This window comes from Coffea eugenioides, chromosome 2 (assembly GCF_003713205.1).
Source record: "Coffea eugenioides isolate CCC68of chromosome 2, Ceug_1.0, whole genome shotgun sequence".
NCBI classification, from domain to species: Eukaryota; Viridiplantae; Streptophyta; class Magnoliopsida; order Gentianales; family Rubiaceae; genus Coffea; species Coffea eugenioides.
In genome coordinates this window covers 25,008,053-25,027,504 of record NC_040036.1, presented here as the reverse complement: position 1 = coordinate 25,027,504, position 19,452 = coordinate 25,008,053, and the positions used below count along the sequence as shown (strand labels likewise).

Here is a 19,452-nt window from a genome sequence, read left to right as displayed (position 1 = left end):
GTTTCTTAAAAAAAATATTGATATGAATTAAAAAAAATATTAAGTGTGTTAATATCTATTAAAAAAAATTCTTTAAATGATTCCCTTCTTTTTCTTTTTTTTTCCCCTTAGATATGTTTTTGTCTTCTAATCAGGTTTTACGTCGTCATCGTGTAAATTTGGAGGGTAATATAAAGAAAATTATCTTGTATCTCATTACCCAGTAAGAATTATATATTTTGTGATCGTTTCAATTATTGAAAAGTAAAAAATTATACATTTTGTGAGTGTGTTATTTAAAATATAGGAATAGCATTGTACTATTATTGTTAAAAAAAAAAACAATAAATTACAAGTGGCTCATACTCCAGAAACAAAATCGTATTTGCCAAAACTTAGTCAGCTTAATGTTACAAAATCAGCCAATTGATGAATACATTTCCTCAACAGAAAAACTCAACTTGCGGTGAAATTGCCTCCTGCAATATCATACGTACAGAGTAACCAATTTCAATTGCAACTAATATTTGAAATCATGCTTGCATCCAACCTGAGAAGTGGCCAACTTAATTTCCAAAGTCACAAACTACTATTGACTCCATTGCCTGTACAAGATTTGATTCCAACAGCAAACCTCAAAATGGTTTTCTTCTCCAGCTAACTCTGGGTTTTCACCCATGATTCCTTTTAGACATGGTCAAATAGGAAAGAGTAACCTTGCTTAGATTCACTTCCACTTTTCCATATATGGGTTGCATCCTGCACTATAAACAAATGCAAATATGTTTCTTACCAAACAAAGAAAAAAAAAAAGGCAAATATCAACTGGAATATATTGACAACCAGCAACAGTAAAGGATTTTGCAGGTATAAATAAGACAAACCTGCTGGAGTTAGACAACTTCATAGTGTACAACAAACATGCTGAGGGCCATTGGGCTAAATTCTAATGCTATCAATTGACAGCTCTGTCTCCGAGAGCAACTTAAGCTTCTGGAAAACAAAAAGCAAAGAAAAACGCATGGAATGATGAATAACTTAAAATAATAACAGCAGTTAGGATTACAGATTATTTATCTTAACTTCCTTTAGCGATCAAACAAGAAGTTACATGCAAAATAAGACTAAAAACTTCTCAAGGAATTGCAACAACCAACCTCAGCTTTACAATTTGGATTAGCAGTTTTTGGGGTGTTTTTGAAATATTTTATTGTAACAGTGTGTATGAAAAACTTTTACTATAAATATTTTTTTGAAATATTTGATATATTGTATGAATGAGATGTTTTTTGAATTATTTTTATTTGTGTATTATTGTAGCATTATATTTGAAAACTTACTTTTGAAAAAATGATCAATCCAAACGGTGTGGTTCAATTCTTCCATGTCGAAAACACTTTTTCTACAGGTGTTTACGGATTTATTCTAATACACACACACATATATATATATTTCTAAACTCACTAATTCAATGACCAATGTTACTAATAGTTCTTGCAAGTTGATAGTCAGATTAGTCACTGGAAGTTTCATATTCCAGGTGAATCAAAAAACTGTCGCAAGACTATAAAACGTTAATTTATAACAATTTTGCTTTTCCTATCCATGATTGTTCTATGTATCCATATGAATCAAATGAAAATCATAGACGTCAACCAAGCAAATTAAAATGCTCTTGAGTCTTGAACATTGAGATGCTTCAAATTACCAGTTAATGTAGGGCATTATACAGGAGCGAAAGACGGATTGACAGAAAAACATTAATTACAAGGATTCAGCAATAAAAGCATACCGTCAGGTACACTGGTGGGTCATCAATACTAGTTGAACCAAGAACAACTTCCCTCCTCAATTTTGATGTAAGTTTGTGACAAACCCTAAGCTGCAAAAAAGGTTACAAAATTTAGAAAAAAAAGTATATCTTTGTTTTGTACAATGATATTGTAAAACAAATTGAGAGCTTGCTGCTGAAAGAGAAGAGCTTGAAGATTTGTACTTCCGATCGAGTTGCTCCACCAATTATGAACACATATATCCGCTGTCCCATTTTCTTGAAATCCAATGCATTTCTCAGTGAGGAATCACTAAAAATACAGATAAAAGGCATCAGAAAACTTGGGATATCAGAAAAGGTTAAGTAATAGAGATAGGAATCACAGCATTTAAACCATATATAAAAGTTCTCTCTGATGACCATGAAGACTAAATTTGTTGTTCTTACATCTTGGTTTCAGTAAACGAATTGCACCCTAGAACTGAAAAGGCATTGTGCATTACCACATGCAAATGTTACTGACATATCTAAAACATATCATCTCTTCCTAGTAGGGCAAGTGGAGTCTAAAACTGCAAAGTTACAAGCATAACTATGAGATGAGAGACAAGAGAGTACCTTGAATATCCGTCATCAGAAAGGCGAGGTCGTGCCCATGTTGCAGTACGCCTTGATCTCATTGAGTGCGGGCCGGATGATTGACCAGTCCTTGTCGATCTACCATGTGAGGAACCATTTCCCTGATCGCTAGTTTCACTTGGACTTGGTTCATTAATGCATTGATATTCATCCTTTGGCAATTCACCTTTACTCAACTTTTCAAGCAACTCCTAGAAAATGAATCTCATTTCAATTTGTCGCTTTAGCGTACAACTTTCTATGTTTCAGTAACTAAAGAAAGTGATTTAATAACTTGTCTGAACTTATTAATCAAGAGAACTTGTCTTAGATAACGTGATTTTCCTCTAAATCAGAATATAGATTCTAAGCTGAGTAATTGTGATATTAACATAAATAAAGGAAGGTGAACGTAATCTTTCCTTCCTGCCAAAGTTTGAAAGCATTATCACTCTCATGATTGTCAAAATACACACACATGTATATGTGTGTGTGTGAAACAGTTTGGGCACTGAAAGCAACAAATACAAGAGCTTAGACAAACCTCTAACATGGGATAAAACCGGAATAGTTGCCACGTTTCTTCCTCTCCAGTTCGATCCTTTCTTGCTGCATGCTTCCTCTAATAGGCAAACAATAGAACTTAGCAACACCAAGTCTTGATTCTCAAAACCTACAGGCTATTTTCGTTCTTTGATTTAAAAAGTGAAAACCCAAACATATGTACCTTTGAATCAAATTTCAGTGAGAAACCCCCAGATGTCTTTCTATTTTCTGATCCTTCAATCAATTTCATATTTTTAACTGCTTTCATATCTTCAACAGATAGTTTTGCCAGCTGACAAAGAATAGACCACAGAGTAATTCTCATGAAATTTCACTGGACATTATTTGGCTTATCAAAACATATACAGATCAAGAAGTTAAAAACCAAGAGCAAAAAATACAAAATCACTGAGCAAGAGTGTCGTGTTACATAAAATTCAAGACCTAAGCAATCTATTTACCAGAAAATAACAAAATAGTACAAGTAGGATTTAAAAACAAGAAAAGATTATTATCATCAAAAGATTCAAAAATTTAAGACAGACAGTAAGAGTACAATGGATGTTCAAAGAAGAAAGGTCACGTCAATTGGCCAGTGTAAGATCCATAAACATAAAAAAGGAGTGTCATCATTTATAAGAGTTGATGGAATTGGGTTTACCAAAAAGCAACGTTCATTTCCTTCAACAATCTTGCATGAAAAACTTCTCATGCTTCAAAAGATCAAAGGTCAAAACCTGTGATGTTGTTAGACAAAGAAAGTGGGTGCTGCTACAATGCCATTGTTCTGTTTGGTGATTTTAACATTAGAAGTACTCAAATGGAGCTTAACAGCTCAGTGCATGCTAATGCTAATTCAAAATATTTATGTCTTTTGATAAGAGAGTATTCAATTATTGAAGAGTGATTGGTCCGGTTGTTTGTAGTATGTCTTGATGTACACCGGAGATACAAAAAGAGATAGAAAAATCAGCTACTGACGCAGCAGAATTAAACATGGATACCATTCTTCTTACATTTTTTTGATGATGTATCCTCTTTCACAAGTATTAAAGGGTTCCTATTCTTTAATCCAGAAATTGATAGTACCTATCAAGTAATACATGTTCCACGCTCATATATAGGTAATCCTATACATATTATATGATAAGTTTAAAATTTCTGAATATCTGATGTTATAAGATTTTACAAAATTGGCACTTTAACCTACAGCAAGAAGATCTAGACCAACTTGTTTGACTTACATGAAGTAGATATGTATTGGATCACAAATTCAAATCCACACACAAATCCTTATCCGACTAAATAGATAAAAATAGATTGATATCGGTCAGGAGCAAGACAATCGATATTTCAAATGAGGAAGCAACATGATCTTTCTCCACTACAACTTCTGTTTTCTGCATATATCACTACAAACATATCCAAGACAGGATCATCAAGAAGGTCCCTTGTGGCTTTCCACTATAGATTAGCTTCATCACTATGTCAGTTTGGGTATGCAATTAAATATTGATAATATGTTTATTGTATCTTAATATTCAACTTAAAACAACTTTTATGGCTCTGCTTTATCCATGTCAAATTAGAACAGAGAGAACTGTTAAATATGAAACATTGTAAGCCATTAGGAAAACCTTAAAAGCAATCAGCCACCTGCATAAGCTTTGATGCCTTGTCACCCTCAAACTTTTCAGGATACACAGATGCATATATCATCATCAGGCGCAGCTTATTTTCATTTGATGCATCCTAAACAAAACAAATCAAAGTACAGGTAAATTTTTCTGTCAGTAGGACTTTAATGATGTGTAAAATTAGTAGGAAAACAGAAAAAAATTTTCTAAATTGCTTCGACCTACAAAAATTAAAAAATCTTCTAACCTGCTTTGACCTAAAAAAATTGATGACTTCCTTAGTTCCTGCATCTCCAAAAACTAAGTCCTGCTCCAGTTGGCCAAGTTCCCGAAGCGCCAAATCTCTAATAATTCTGTTAATTTTTCCAGCGATCTGATAAAAACAGATAAATGATTAGACAACATCTTCTTTGCGTTGAAAATATTCCATTAAACTATGTTCCAGCAATCTAGGTGATATCTCATATAATAACCAGTCAACTGATTTCACAAAACACCTTCCAATAATCTTAGATGATAAAGGAGTGAAATGACTTATCCACCTTGGCCCATTTATTCAATGACCGAAATGCTTTAATGTGCAAACTGCAACCGAATTATCTTAGAATCAAACAACAAAGTAGGAAAAGAAAACCTCAACATGTAGAGTGAGTTTCTCCATTTGTTCATTATATTGTGGTAAAGCTTGAACCATTTTCTGCAAGTCCCTTGTAGATAATTCACTACCATCCCTGCACAGAATTACCAAATAGCATGAAGCAACTATGATCAAGAAGCATGAAAGGTAATTGGGCACACCATTTAGTAGATAAAATTGAACTTTGATGGGATGGTTGTGTGGAAGAACACTTTCTAGATTTGCCAAATAAATAACTAGCAAGTATACACTGGTCCAGTCCCTATTACAGATTTAAAGTTCCACATAGATCATTGTTCAATATCACGTATTGTCAGCATCATTATTTACCAATACAACCATGCTGTAAGCCTTAAAGCTATGGACAACCGAAATTTTGCACCAAATGGGCAACCAATCACAATTACATTCATGAACTAAATCACTTCTCGAAATTTTCAGACGCATGATTTTGATGTTAACTTCTTCAGCTGCTACAAGTGGGAACCTTGCAGGTGCAATAATTTCATCAATTCACAACACGTATGCACAATTATTATTTTCTCTTTCTCTGACTGATGAATTTGTCAAAGACCTGACCACTGTGGTGTGAAAACATGCTAAATTCTTTGGTCAACAGGCCATTTTGTTAGATTCCTTAGATATGCCATGTAGTCTTGAACTAAAAGTTCATTTACTAAAACCTTATTAAAAATTGAAAGTAAAAATAAGCTTTTGCAAATATATATATATATATACATATATGTGGGCGTGTTTGTGTTGGTGTGAGTGTGTGTTATTTGAATCTACCTTCATGTCTCAAATGATTTGTTGAGTGTGCTTCAATGCTGGGTGTAGTAATCACTAATTTCTTTTATAAGTTACTACTACCAAAGGAATCTAAACAAGCATTAAATCCAACTCAGTGAAGACTTTTTCATTCCCAGGCCACTGATATTAGTACACAGAATAACAAGAACATCATAACAACTCATTCAATACGTCAACAACTGATATCAAGAACACATCAGAAATGATCGGAGATAATAGTTGTGGAAATGAATAAGACCACATTCTCTAGCACCAACCTCTGTTGTAATTGTGCAGCTTTGTTCTTTGAAACAAAATTTGTCATCTTCTCATGCAACCGTTCACTAGCCTGATAATATCTTAAGTAAGAATAGTCACCATATATGACATAAGCCAATGACCAGCAAAACTATACCACCAGACACGTACATCTGCTATATGAGCATGGCGTAACTCAAGCCAGATAGGATCATGATCCTCCAAAAGAGCTTCCTTTTTCTCAGGTTTGCCACCAGATTTACTAGGAACCTGACATCGGTGATATGTTAATCAGAAAAAAACAGTCCATAGAATAGCATGGATCACCAAAACCAGTAACTGGTACCTCGTACACGTATTTGTTTCCGTCCAAGTCAAGTAGATCATGACACATAGAATCATAAGTCCATTCATGAATGACAGGAGCAATCTGAGTAGAAAGAACAATCGCAATTAAATTTAAATGATACAAAAAACTTTCACCAAGCTCGAGCAGATAGAATCCCAAAATTGATGAAAACCTGGTCAATAGATCTGTCCAAAATAAGCAGTTCACATGTCTCTGTTTGGGGAAAGTTAGGAATCGAAGCCTTGTAAGTTGTGATAGAGTTCCAAATAGCAGCCGCCAGCTTTGTGGGAAGTAACTCACGAGGAGATACTACCGTAGATGAATCAAGACCCTTGGAAGCACGATATCGGACAAAAGGGAATTCCTGGAAATGGGAAAAAAGATATAAACTTCTTGCAAGAACTAAATCATGGAACGGGACAAAATTTTCTGTAGCCCCATTTTTCACAAATGATATCAGCAGTAGAAAAAATAATAGTCAAGGACAAACTCTAATTTTGAATATATTCCAAGGATGCAAATTTCAGTAGGCTTGCACAACATGAAAGGCATCCATGCATCCTATTAGTTTCGGTCCAGGCTCCATCTACAGTACTTATTATGCAGCTTTTGCTCTAGACATCAAAATTTTTCATCAACCCTTAGTTGCCTAATGCTTTACCAGCTTCGGCACCAATACTTTGATTTTATAGATTCCGAATAGTTATTAAAAGGTGAAATATGCCTCTTCAGGACTTAACGACTTAGGAGCATAAAATGATTTCAAAACCAGTGAAAAATTTAGAAATAAGGCTGTCCACAGGAAAAACTACAGTCGAGAAAGGGTTTCTCTAAGAATCTAAGAATTGTGAAACACCAGCAGCTTGTTCATCTTTAGCTAATAGAGTTTGGTTTATCTATACAACATATAAGAAGTACCAGAACAAGTTAGTAATCAGAGATCCAAATACTAACTTGTTACCTTTAACGAAGCAAAAACCGTAGCAATTCGAGTAGCCATAGCATGCAAGCAAACATCAAATCTTCGAGAATTTTCAGCATTTTCACCATAAAGATCTTCAAGCGCTCTTTCATGATCAGTGATGAATCCCTACAAAGAAAGGTTCCATTTTAACTAATTATACAAAGCTTTAAAGCCAGAAATATATGCATTTCTGGTAGTACTCAAAAAGTACTGCAGGCAAATCATCATGCAGAATGTCTGTGAGTGCTGAACAAATATTTGCATAATTTTCTGATCTAGCTTCTTTTCAAGAGGCATCCAAAATATGCTTTAAAAATGGCATCTTTTTCATGTTTATTTATTTTGCTAGTAGTTAATGCAACATATAAACATGCATTAGTAAAAGCAATGCCGAATGTACCTGAGTGTCTATAGGAAAATACTCCAAATTCATCTGATAATATAACAATAAGTACAACGAAAATGAATCAGAAACCTCTAAGAAATTGAAAGCCAAAATAATAAGTAGTTCAAATTAGATGCACAGGAAAACTGATTGTAACCTCACTCAATGCACCTATACGTGGTAGCACACTAGTATCATTCTTGATACGAGCAAGCAAATCCTTCGATACAGTTGAACTAAAGTATACGTATGCTCTGCAGGAAGAGGGAGAAAGTAAACGAAAAGGATAGGAGGATCAGAAAGATGCGAAGTAACTGAATTCAAGTACATGTAAGAATAGAGAATGGACTCCTAAAGTCAGGTTCTTTCATATACTTTTTGTACAAAGGTTCTCTTCCGGACATGTCAGACAAGAACATGACGACACTGCAAAATTACCAAAAAGTAGACAGTTAGTCCCCTTTGTTCTTGCATTTGAATTGTTGCAGTTGAATTGTAAAAAGCCAGATGCAGATACAAATTACCAAAAGAAAAAGAGCATTATAGGAGTCGAACTTGGATTAAGAGATAGAATTAGAAGTAAAAGAAAATAGCTATAGAATTCAAGTAACTTGGTAATTGAGCAGCAATTAATTATGATAATATTTGACTAGTTTTGCTTTACAATGATGGAGAAAAATAACATAAACATTGGGTTTAAACAAATAAACGAACCAGGATCAATTCTTGAAACTCCAAAATTTTCATTTGCAAAGTCTATTGGGAGGTAAAATGCAGCAATAAACATTATTCTTTAGACCTCTTTAGGTTAATAGCTCAAAAGATTGCATAGTAATTGCAATCCTGCTAACTGGGTAAAAAATTTAATCTCCACTTTAGGTTTAGTTTAAATTTAGAAGGAGAAAACAGTAATAAAAACTAGAAAAAAGTTGGATCTAATTTCCCTTAAAAGCTAAGGTTTGACAATATTCTCAAAGTTCCCTGTTCACATGAATTGCAGTCTAACTACTCATCAAGATGAAAGAAATAGAAAAGATTGCACAATATATATATATATATATATATATATATATATAGAGAGAGAGAGAGAGAGGGGGGGGGGGAGAGAGGTTTTAAGTAAAAAATTCACTACTCAAGGTATTGTTCCTTAAGTTGAAATTAAAACTTACAGACATGACAGGGGTTACATGCCTAAGAACTAAAAATAGAAGTTGAATTCATTCTCTTGTCTGAGTGTCAATAGCTGAAAATCTGTATGCTAATTGGAAAGTATATAAGAACCAAACATGCAAAGAAAATTAAACAAAGGAAAACATGGCAAGAATAAATACGCTAAGTTCACAAAGAAATTCAAGTTAAAGGATCTGAAAGCTACACAAGATGATCTCAACATATCAAAGTTCTAAGATGTGAAGCGCAACAAATGTCCATACAGAGTTGGAAAAGAATACACCTCATTTGTTTCTAAGAAAGAAATCTAGATGGGAAGTAATAACCTTCTTACTAATGATGAAAAGTAAGCTAGATGGGAAGTAATAACCTTCTTACTAATGATGAAAAGTAAGCTAGATGGGAAGTAATAACCTTCTTACTAATGATGAAATTTTAAGGTCTTACTAATGATGAAATTTTAAGGTCATCTCTCATCACAAAACTAATTCAAATGGAAACAGTTCAGGAACGGTTTTTCGCTTCCGTTGTTTTCTGTTTTAAACGTTCTAACTGGTAAGTAGACTGATTCATTTTACCTTTTATGTTTTTCCCTCACTCCATGTTCTCTCATGCTTGAGGCTCATTAGAGGTGATACATATACAAAATAGGTCCTTTAGTTGAAAAAATTGCACATAGCAAATATCCAAATAGACAGGAGCTTTGGTATGAGAAAGTTGAACTTAAGGCACTAACATATGAAACTGTAATTTACTATTTATTTGCTGTAATTACATAAGACATAAACAACATAAACTTTGAATATCAAGAGCAACATCTTTATGTTGCATTGGGCATCCAATCAGTACATGACATGAATTTTCTCTCATGAAAAAACTAAATGAGGTTAATCATAAGCAAGCATGAAAAAGATCTTGTACTTCTCTTTTGTAGGTTGAATGAAATATATGGCATCCATGGATGGCAAAGGTTGTCTTCGCCTAAAAATGTCCTCCACCACTGCCAATATCAGAGATAGAATCGATTACTTCTTAACCAAATAGAAGAAAAATATGACAAGAATGCTATAACGGTGGTCAATGATTTATGAAAATGTGCTGATGTTGACAGTACATATGCAGAGGGGCAAAATGCAAAAGCAGAAACTGCATTATAAACCAGTTATTCAGCACCAAACACTTCAACGCTGACAACAAAATTACAAGCAAAAAGAATTGCAAACATTGTATTTCTACTAGATTTCAAAAAATCGTTGACAGATAATTTTACATTAAGCTTAGACTGCTACACATGTTTGACATTAACATAAATCAGAAAATAAGAATCCATGAAAAGGGCAAGTAGAATGAAACATAAACATTGTGATCATTTGCTCACATGAAACTCCTTGATCAGTAATGTCTGCCATTTTGCATGACATAGACATGACCTTGACTGTAACTTTATCCATGATGAGTACCTGCAGCAGACACAAAATACTTATTTTGACAACACTAAAAATCTAAAGGAAAGGAATAAGAGAAAAAATCTCTATAAGAATATGAAGCACAAGTCTTGGTTGCTTGCAAATGCATTGAATTTGGTTTCACCCACTTTTGCAATAACATAAATTAGCCTATATAAAACTCGATAAATGAGTAGATTTCATGAACATTCTATTCAAAATGCACTTGGCTTTTGTTGGCTATCAGTACTAAGTAGCCTACATATTCTATTTATTGACTAGATTGCATTAAAATACTCCTTAGCAGGTTCCAGACTCCATATCTATGTAACCAAAGATAAAGCTTAAATATTGAGTATCAACAATTGAAAACTTAGATGTCTAAAATCTTATGGTATCATGTAACCAATCCTTTTCTATTTTATTGACAACAGATTTCTTTGGAACATTGTAAGATATTTGTAAATTTTACCTTCCATGATGACCTTGAATCCTCTGATTTGGATGACCGAAGCATCTCATGCAATAGCCCTACAAGTTAGTAGATTCCAGCAAAGAACCGCAAGATTATTCACCATGCCAAATGTTCATATGCAAAAATTAAAGAGTAGTAAGATATGTTGATTAGTAGAGATGCATGCTTTATCACAAACAACAGTGAGAGAAAGAGAAAAAAAATAATATGATAAATACATCAATGCAAGAGATAAATATGCAGTAGCATTCCATTTTTCATTTTCTTGGGATAGTGGCATTCCATGATGTATGACACTTAAAGTTGATGGGACATATTCACTTTCCTAGCACTTCAGCCTCAAAGCAATATCTTTGTTATCAATCAACTTCAGTCATGTAATATAACAAATATGCACAGATTCAAGGCTAAATAAGACTTGGCATAATCCAAAAAAGTATTTTCCAAGTTTTGAGAGGAAGGAAGGGAGTTAGATGATTTCATCCACTACAATCCTGAAACCAAGAAAACAAAGTCCTTTGTCAGAGAAATGCACCTGTCCTTCTAAATCCATCACCTAGTTCTTTAAATAAGTCAACTAAGTAATTTCTCCTGCATTAACTGTAGGCACTCAGCAAGTTCACAGAGAACTCAATATTAATTGGCCCCAGGAACAACTACGAACCTTGCAAAACTATAATGTTCTATAACTGCCAAGACCACAGACCAAACACACTCTGCCCTGTGCAGGACAGAGGAGATCCTATAATAGCTGTTTGATTGCAACTGCTGAAACGACTCCTTATCTTTCATTGACATATTGGAGATGGAAATTCTATCTCCCCCTGATAAGAGTGAACCTCAAACATGTAAAATATGTACAGGTAACTTATCATAGTTCAGACCTAGTGCACCTAAAGAATTCCACGCCACCAGTGTTCTCATCATTGGTTATATTATCATACATCCAACAACCTCTTATATTTTCTCCTTCTCTTTTGTCTCTTTTACCAATTTTGTGGAATGTTCTCTCTACTTTTTAATTTGGCATAAAAATTCTGAAGGAAGAGACAATGATTACAGGTATAATTTTGAAGAATGCCTAATTGACTCGAAAGTAGTCTCTCCCTAGTTCCGATAAAGCACAAAGTAAAGGGCAAAAAGAACACCTTCCTATTAATTACTCATGTAATAGTCCAGTAAACAATTCAGCTACATTGTTTCTCCTCCCGTTTCCAAGAGAAACTTAAGTTCCTATATAACTGATTCATGATATTGCCTAATGGTCTCCGTAGAAAAAAGCTGGAAGCTAACAAGAAAGGAATAAACAAAAAAAAATTGCATTTTTTTGGATTGTCTAGATTATTAAGCACGTAAATATGCACACAACTGTACATGATAATCTGTTTCCTTGTCAACATCCAAAAATTCAAAATTTGGAGAGAAATTATCAGACTCTTACAGCACTAGATCAAATCAATTTACTATTTTCAATTAAGTGATCAAATTCATCCACCTGATCAAATCCTGATATGCAAACATTACAACGCTCGGGTATCACGATACCAAGCATACATTTAACTTCACATCAAAAATCTCATCAAAGAATAGGGAGACAGGAAGGAAGGATATTTACGGTCGCGGCTGATTTGGCGGAAATTCTTGTAGTCTCCGCCATGAGAAGAGACGTCCGAGTCCGAAAATGACATGCTTTTTACGACTTCGGAAAGAAGAAGAAGAATGACCCAAAAATAAAAATAAAAAGAAAAACACTCTCAAGCAGCTGTATCAGAAATGCATTGGATTGCAAAACCTAATTTCTCTCTCTATCTCTACCTCTCTGTCTCTGTCTGGATAAATTATAGTTGTTAGAGTGAAAGAAAAGAAGACAGAGAGATAGAGAGAGAGAGGGAGAGGGAAGATGGAAATGGATGAAAATGGAGGTGGCTTTGCGTTTTTGAAGGCGAGAGAGTCTGAAAGGAAGCTGTGATGAGTTCGTTAGACGTTGTAGTTAGTTAGTGGGGACGCATAAATCACTCCCGCCTTTGGTATCTTTTTCATACTGATTTCTTACCCCATTTCTTTATCTTATTTGTGTTTCTCCCCAGAAATCTTCGCTTTTTCGCTTCCAAGCCCTTCTAGTGTATAAGAAAAATCAAGTTATGTCCAGGATCCACAGGGCTTCCTTATTATAATAACTTGAAAACAATCCAAAAACATCTACAATAAGTTTTTCATATACAAAGCTACAGTAAAGTTTTTAAAAAACACCTCCAAAAACAGTTAATCCAAGCGGAGCCCTTCTACCAAAAAAAGAAAAAAAGAAGTAATGAAGTAGTTTAGCAAAAAATGGTGTTGGCTATTCTTTTATTGATCATTTTGGATTTTTTTGTGTGTGTTGATTTTTGCTGTATAATTTCATATTTTCTGTTTAGGTTATTGGTTTTAAGTTCATTGGTGATGCAGAAAGAAATATAATAATATCATGATTTGGCCTTCTCAAATCAATTGATGGCTATTTAAGTGCAATAAGTGGAAATATATATATATATATATATATATATATATATAAAGGACTTATAGCTTAATCACAGCTAAATGCTAATTAAAGGAAAGAGCATTACTGGCTCAATCTCATGAATCCCATACCAAATTACCTTTTTCTTATTGTACTCCTATAATTGTTTAAACAAACCAAAACCCAGCTGTAAATTACTCCAATCTCCTTGGACTGATCATATTTTGTTTACTATTGGTGACTAAGCTAATTCTTTATCCCAATTTCTCTTTTTTTTTTTTTTAAAAAAAAAAGAAGTAACAGCAAATAAGTACGTATTTTATGTCTTTATTACAAAACAAGAAGAAATGGGACAACTTTTTGACTCCGAAGCCAACCAATTTCTCCCCTAGAAAAGTTGTTTTCTTCAACAAATTTGACAGGACAGCTGGGTAAGAGGAACCCTTCTGAATTCATTTTCTTCATTGGTTTGAATGTGAGCTTATGAGGATGGTCTTTTCATGGATCCAAATGGCATTCTGGTATTCTAAATAATGCCGCTTAAGCTTGACTAATGAAAAACAAACAAACATATAAGTTTTTAAGTTCGGAAAGATCAAAGTGACAATCATGGCTTATATATGAGTTGGCCTCTACTGCATTATTCCCTGCCTGCCTATCATGTTTTTTTTTTTTTTTTTTTGGGTTGTTGCAGATGTCCTATCTGAACGGAGAAGGTATTTTTTGTAAGTTTCTGTCGCGAGTTTTCCCCCCGAATTCGATTTACTAGTAAGCCGGCTAAAACTTTAATTTCATCATTGCATGATGTACTATACTATTAATGTTAGGCCAATAATGCAAGGACATATTACAGAGACTAACGAGTCTGAAACAGAACTTTAAATTTCTAGTCAGAGCTTCTTATTCCTCTTGGAACCATGACTGGCTCACGATTCACAAATCAGTCTTTGCTATATGAAAAGCCCCACGTAAAAACGTTTGACCAAGGGTTTAATCCTTTCTCCAACTTTGATTATCCCGAAGAATAAGAGTCTGTATAAGATTACCATTAGAAACAAGACTGCCAGATCAATCCACTTGGAGTAGCCCATCTCAACTTGCCATGTATGTCTCAAAATAGTTTCACCATCAATCAAAGAAGATCCCTCCTTCATCAGCTCATTACTTGGAAGTTTCAGCCCTTCAAACTCGTTCTTGTACAGGCCTTGATATGCGTACCTATGGAAGGAAGTGTAGTACATTGGATATTTCCAAAATATACTTGGGAGATCATGTGGTAAACGAAAGAAACCGCCGCTCAACATCATTACACCTTGAGTGCCGGCACCAATGATCAGTCCCATGAGAAAATTTGGTACCAAACTTGCTACGATCATCATAAGGCCTTCAACCAACATAATAGAAGCAAAGAGTACCATAATGAAGTAGAGAAATCTTTCAGTTCCCCGCTGCAGTCCCACCAGATAATAAACAATCACTCCAGGAATAACAGCTATCAGGCACAAGAAGAGAACCGATGAAGCTGTGTTGCTAACAACAAATGCCGCAACCCCATAGTGCCCATTCAATCTTTCTCGTTGGAAGACCTGTATGCAATTAGTTGTCACGAAATTAATCAGGATGATTGCTATATGCTAGAAATCGATCGGAAGTTGAGTGCTCTGCTGACCTTTATTTCCTCCACAAATGATGGGAAACCTCCGATACTCATCAGAGTTAATAATGATGCTACAAACATGAGCATTGAGGCTCTGGCCTAAACAAAATCGTAACGAGCATTTCTAAGTAGAATATTGACGCATGAGGGGGAAAAAAAAAATTAGACAAACTGTTAAGTGCATACAAGATTTGGCTTACATTAATGGAGGTGTAACTGTATCCAACGTTGTAGAAGACGGTACCTAAGCCAAAAGCTAAAGTGATGTATATAGCAAGACGTAACCAGTAGTAGCCTAGGTCACGGTGCATATTCACAAATGACCTCTCTGTCAGGACAAGGCACTGAATAAAGAAGCTACCACGTCTCCTCTTCTTCTCCACCGTTCCAATTTGCTATAATACATGAATTCAAATTTTGCATCTTAAAGGGGTGTGGGATGGGTAAGGTGGCACGGGAGGAGGGAGTGTCAGTGAGACGTCTCTCTCTCCCACTTATACAAAAAAAAAAAAAAAAAAAAATTGCATTTTAAAGTATAACATATGAAATAATGTACAAAGAGTTGTGTAAACTTTCAAATAATTTTGCTTCCTGCTTATTGCAAAAGAGCCTTACTTGTCCATTTATCTGTGCTACTTCTCTCAGGATCAGGTCATACGTATCAGATGATGTGTAAGATTCGACAAGCTTATCGATCACCTCCTTTGTGGTTGTCTTTCCATCAGCAGCTGATTCAATGTCCTAAACACGGTTGCGATGTTTACTGAAATAATAAGCTTGACATACAAAATACTAAAGAGTACTGCATAACTTAGAAAAGGGCTATTATTTACCTCATCGAAATCTGTGTTTATCATTCTCAGATAGTGATCTACTGGATTTTGTAGACCGGGGCTCGAAAAACCATTCCTTGCAAAAAACTAAATCGAACAAAATTAGTCATCAGTGATAACTGTATTCTCTCGAATCAATGCAACCAACAACCAGTGTCCGCCATTAATCATACTCACCAGATTTACTGCAATGGAAGATCCAAAATATATGGTCCTACCCAAGGAAAGGAGACAAAGGTTGTCAAGTAGCTTGCAGACTTCTGTACTAGGCTGATGCATTGATGCTACCACTGTCATCCCATATTCCTTGGCAAGTTCCGCAATTCGATTCATGACATAGTATGAAGCAGCGCTATCTAGTCCACTTGTAGGCTCATCCAGAAAAAGAAGCTTCGGTCGCGTTAAAATTTCAATGCAAATGCTTACTCTCTTTTGCTGCCCACCGCTGAGACCTTTGCTTCCCCAGCCTCCAATTCTGGTGTCAATGCAGCTCTGCAATCCCATTTCTCTGATCGTCCTATCTGCTCTGTCTATTTTCTCTGCCTTTGACATAGTGTTGGGCAGCTGGAGCTGAGCAGAGTAGTATACAGCTTCTCTTGTGGTTAAAGTCCATGTCAAGATGTTGTCTTGAGTCACATAGGCCTTGAAAAAAGAATATATTGGGCTATAAATTTGGAGATCCCTTTTCTTTTTTTGTTTTTCAAACAGATTCACAAAACTGTTACTAAATTTCTTTATATTTCCATTATCATCATGGTTCGCCATCACGGGTCGCGATCGCATCGCGGTTTCGATTGTTCCACATCCGTCGCAGCATATCGGTTGAATATCAGGTGATACGCATATTATAGCACATGAAAATTTCCAAAAATTTTGAAAAAATTACTAAAATTAGAAAATATCAAAAAAAGCACAATTTTAAAAAATATCCAAGTCGACTTGGATATATTGGCCGATATCATGCATCACGGATTCGAATCGGCCAATATTAGCCGAGTCAGAGCGAGTTACCATGAATATGATAATATCCGCGATTTGAAAATTGGTATCGTATCGATCTCCCCTGTTCTGGTTACAATTCGGCCGATACGTATCGGTATCGGCCGATATTGCGAACCATGATTATCATCATGTCTTCCAAAATCTGAAGTGAGTGATTCAGTACTTTACGTGTTAGATAAGTGCCGTAGTGAAATAAATCATAGTTATTATACTTTTTCGTTATGTTCATATGCCGAGTTGTTAACGCAAGAACGCATGTCTAAGACAACAAAATCGACCAATCTGACGGGTCACAGGAAGGTATTTCAGACTTCAGCACGTATAAATCTGTTAACTGGTGTTGGTTAGAGTTTTTCTCATCATGCATCATTCCTGGACGCATTTGCTGCCGTGTTGAAAACATAGCGAAGGGTAGGTGTTGGTCATACCGATGTTCCATAAGCTAGCTGTTCCATTCGGCCGTTAACTAAAATTTCCCCCATCTGCTTTGATTTTGAATCAAGCCTACCTGAAATAAGCATACCAGTATACAGGAGTGGAAAGAACTTAACTAGGGTTTTATGCCACAAAATCCTCTAATATATTAGTTAAGCGTTAAAGTAAATGTAAAAGGTCTTTGACGCCTTGCAGCTGGTATTAAGATAAGCTGAGAATGCGTAATGATCCAAAAGAACATGAAAGGTGAGTGTAAAATTATAGTTGTCCAAGTGCATAAAAGAGATGGCTTCCAACACAGTTTTATTATTAAAAATGTTCTTTTAGGTATGAAACAGTAACTAAAAGTGGCAAAGTTCGGTTTGGTTGGCTGTATAAGGGCCATGCATTGAATGTTGTTTAGATTTCTGGAATATTTAAACTTTCAAAGCAAGAAGTTGGTAAAATGTTTTTTAATAAGGTTTTCATTCCTACTGTTCCAAGAAGTGTGGAGCAATAGTTTGAGATAACAAGGAAACATTTTAATTCTTGCATGTAACTAAAGATCAAGAAAATTAAAGACTTGAAGCACCTGCTAAAGCATCAAGAAGTGTGGACTTCCCACAGCCAGAAGGACCCATAATGGCTAGAAGTTCACCAGGACGCGCATAGCCAGTGAGCCCTTGAAGGATCACTTTACACCCCTTTTTACCATTAGGAACTCTAACCCACAAATCGTCCCACGTTAGAAACACACCTTTGCTATTTGAGTTGCATTCACCATAATCTGGACCAGCATTTTCCTCTCTATCTTGTTGATCTCCATCCACCTCTAATGGAATCTTGATTTCTGAAACATTGGTATGTGGCGAATTCATCAGCTCATCATCATAATCGTCGTGGCTAAGACGAGGTGGCCGTGTGAGATTTGGAGAAGCCATGCTCAAGTAGTTGCGGGAGCTAGCTAGGAATATTGGAGTTTTGGACCGGTTGAGGTCCTTGAGGATACATTATATAGTAGAGCGAATGGGTAAGAAGGTCACTAAATCATTAAATATGACACAGATCAGTCATAAAACTTTTTTTTATGACCACAAATGTCACTAAACTGACAAAAGGGAGCCGTTGAGGTTATTTCGTCAAATTGTACTAGTAAAACAATTGATAAATCATTGAAATTCAATGACTTTTTTGCCAAAATGACCTTTGGCCACCGATTGTTTTACCGATAGAATTTGACGAAATGGCTTTGCTAGTCCCTTTTGCATGTTTAGTGACCTTTGTGGCTACAAAAAATGTTTAGTGACTAACCCATGCCATACTTATAATTTAGTGACACTTTTGATCATTCACAGACCACTAATGGCATTTATATAGAGTAGAAGAAGTTGATCAATGCGAGTAGGTGTCCCTTTTTTTTAAGCATTTATTGGGCTGGGCAATAAATGATCTATAAGTACGAGAAAAATAAAACTTGGTGCTTGGGTTTATTTTTCTGTTGCACTCAAAAGATGGAATGTCCATGGAGTTTTATCCCAGCACATACCCCGCTGTAAGTTGTAACTTGGGCCAGGATTGAATTCACATTTGATTGAGATTATACTTTTTTGCACGAGTATTTTTAATAGTTAGATAAAATAAAAGAAAAAGAACCATGAATAGTTTCAAATAGAATTGCAGTTTTGGTTCCTAAAATTTTGCACGCGTTCGAAATTGATTCTCAATTTTTCGACCAAAACAAATCTAGTTTCCAAAGTCTGTGATTATACATAAATTGAAACAATTAATGGAGATGGAATAATAACCAACGATCAACAGTAAATTGTCGTTAGAAAAAAAAAAGTTTAATTAGAATTATTATTATCCATTTAATACTATTTCATTCTAATTTCATCTTAATTCATGTTAGAACTCTTAATATCACTATTTAAAAATTACAAAATTATAACGATTCAAATCAAAACATTTGGGATCAAAAGTGCAAAGTCAAAGTTGTTGACTAGTGGCAATTTGATATTATTGA

At 35.0% G+C, this 19,452-nt stretch overlaps 2 protein-coding genes across 3 annotated transcripts; both read right to left on the bottom strand.

Moving 5' to 3' along the window:
* Nucleotides 1-885: 885 nt before the first annotated feature.
* On the bottom strand, nucleotides 886-12,714 carry LOC113762976 (protein transport Sec1a-like). Of its 2 annotated transcripts, none has more exons than XM_027306644.1 (21): nucleotides 12,642-12,714; nucleotides 11,024-11,082; nucleotides 10,485-10,566; nucleotides 10,028-10,106; nucleotides 8,312-8,362; nucleotides 8,094-8,190; nucleotides 7,952-7,984; nucleotides 7,549-7,677; nucleotides 6,760-6,951; nucleotides 6,585-6,668; nucleotides 6,410-6,508; nucleotides 6,259-6,329; nucleotides 5,189-5,285; nucleotides 4,802-4,927; nucleotides 4,574-4,669; nucleotides 3,099-3,209; nucleotides 2,916-2,993; nucleotides 2,372-2,583; nucleotides 1,976-2,063; nucleotides 1,772-1,861; nucleotides 886-972 (listed from the first exon to the last, which is right to left on the bottom strand). In XM_027306644.1, the coding sequence occupies exons 1-21, from the start codon at nucleotides 12,712-12,714 to the stop codon at nucleotides 919-921; spliced, it is 2,001 nt and encodes a 666-aa protein (XP_027162445.1). In that variant the 3' UTR covers nucleotides 886-918. The 2 variants fall into 2 exon arrangements, with proteins under 2 accessions (XP_027162445.1, XP_027162446.1); XM_027306645.1 differs by having other exon boundaries at nucleotides 1,976-2,048.
* A 1,633-nt stretch (nucleotides 12,715-14,347) lies between these two features.
* LOC113759315 (ABC transporter G family member 11-like) lies at nucleotides 14,348-18,370 on the bottom strand. Its single transcript, XM_027301881.1, has 8 exons — nucleotides 18,022-18,370; nucleotides 17,444-17,523; nucleotides 16,191-16,655; nucleotides 16,014-16,100; nucleotides 15,796-15,921; nucleotides 15,381-15,575; nucleotides 15,193-15,279; nucleotides 14,348-15,109 (listed from the first exon to the last, which is right to left on the bottom strand). Exons 1-8 carry the CDS (start codon nucleotides 18,368-18,370, stop codon nucleotides 14,474-14,476), a joined length of 2,025 nt encoding a protein of 674 aa, XP_027157682.1. The 3' UTR covers nucleotides 14,348-14,473.
* Nucleotides 18,371-19,452: the final 1,082 nt, after the last annotated feature.

Coding starts and splice junctions, on each gene's coding strand:
- LOC113762976 (XM_027306644.1), bottom strand. CDS start 12,714: ATGTCATTTTCGGACTCGGACGTCTCTTCTCATGGCGGAGACTACAAG. Junction 11,083..12,641: donor CCGCCAAATCAGCCGCGACC/GTAAATATCCTT, acceptor ACTAACTTGTAG/GGCTATTGCATGAGATGCTT. Junction 10,567..11,023: donor ATTCAAGGTCATCATGGAAG/GTAAAATTTACA, acceptor TGTCTGCTGCAG/GTACTCATCATGGATAAAGT.
- LOC113759315 (XM_027301881.1), bottom strand. CDS start 18,370: ATGGCTTCTCCAAATCTCACACGGCCACCTCGTCTTAGCCACGACGAT. Junction 17,524..18,021: donor ACTTCTTGATGCTTTAGCAG/GTGCTTCAAGTC, acceptor TGCTTATTTCAG/GTAGGCTTGATTCAAAATCA. Junction 15,576..15,795: donor TAGCACAGATAAATGGACAA/GTAAGGCTCTTT, acceptor CATGTATTATAG/CAAATTGGAACGGTGGAGAA.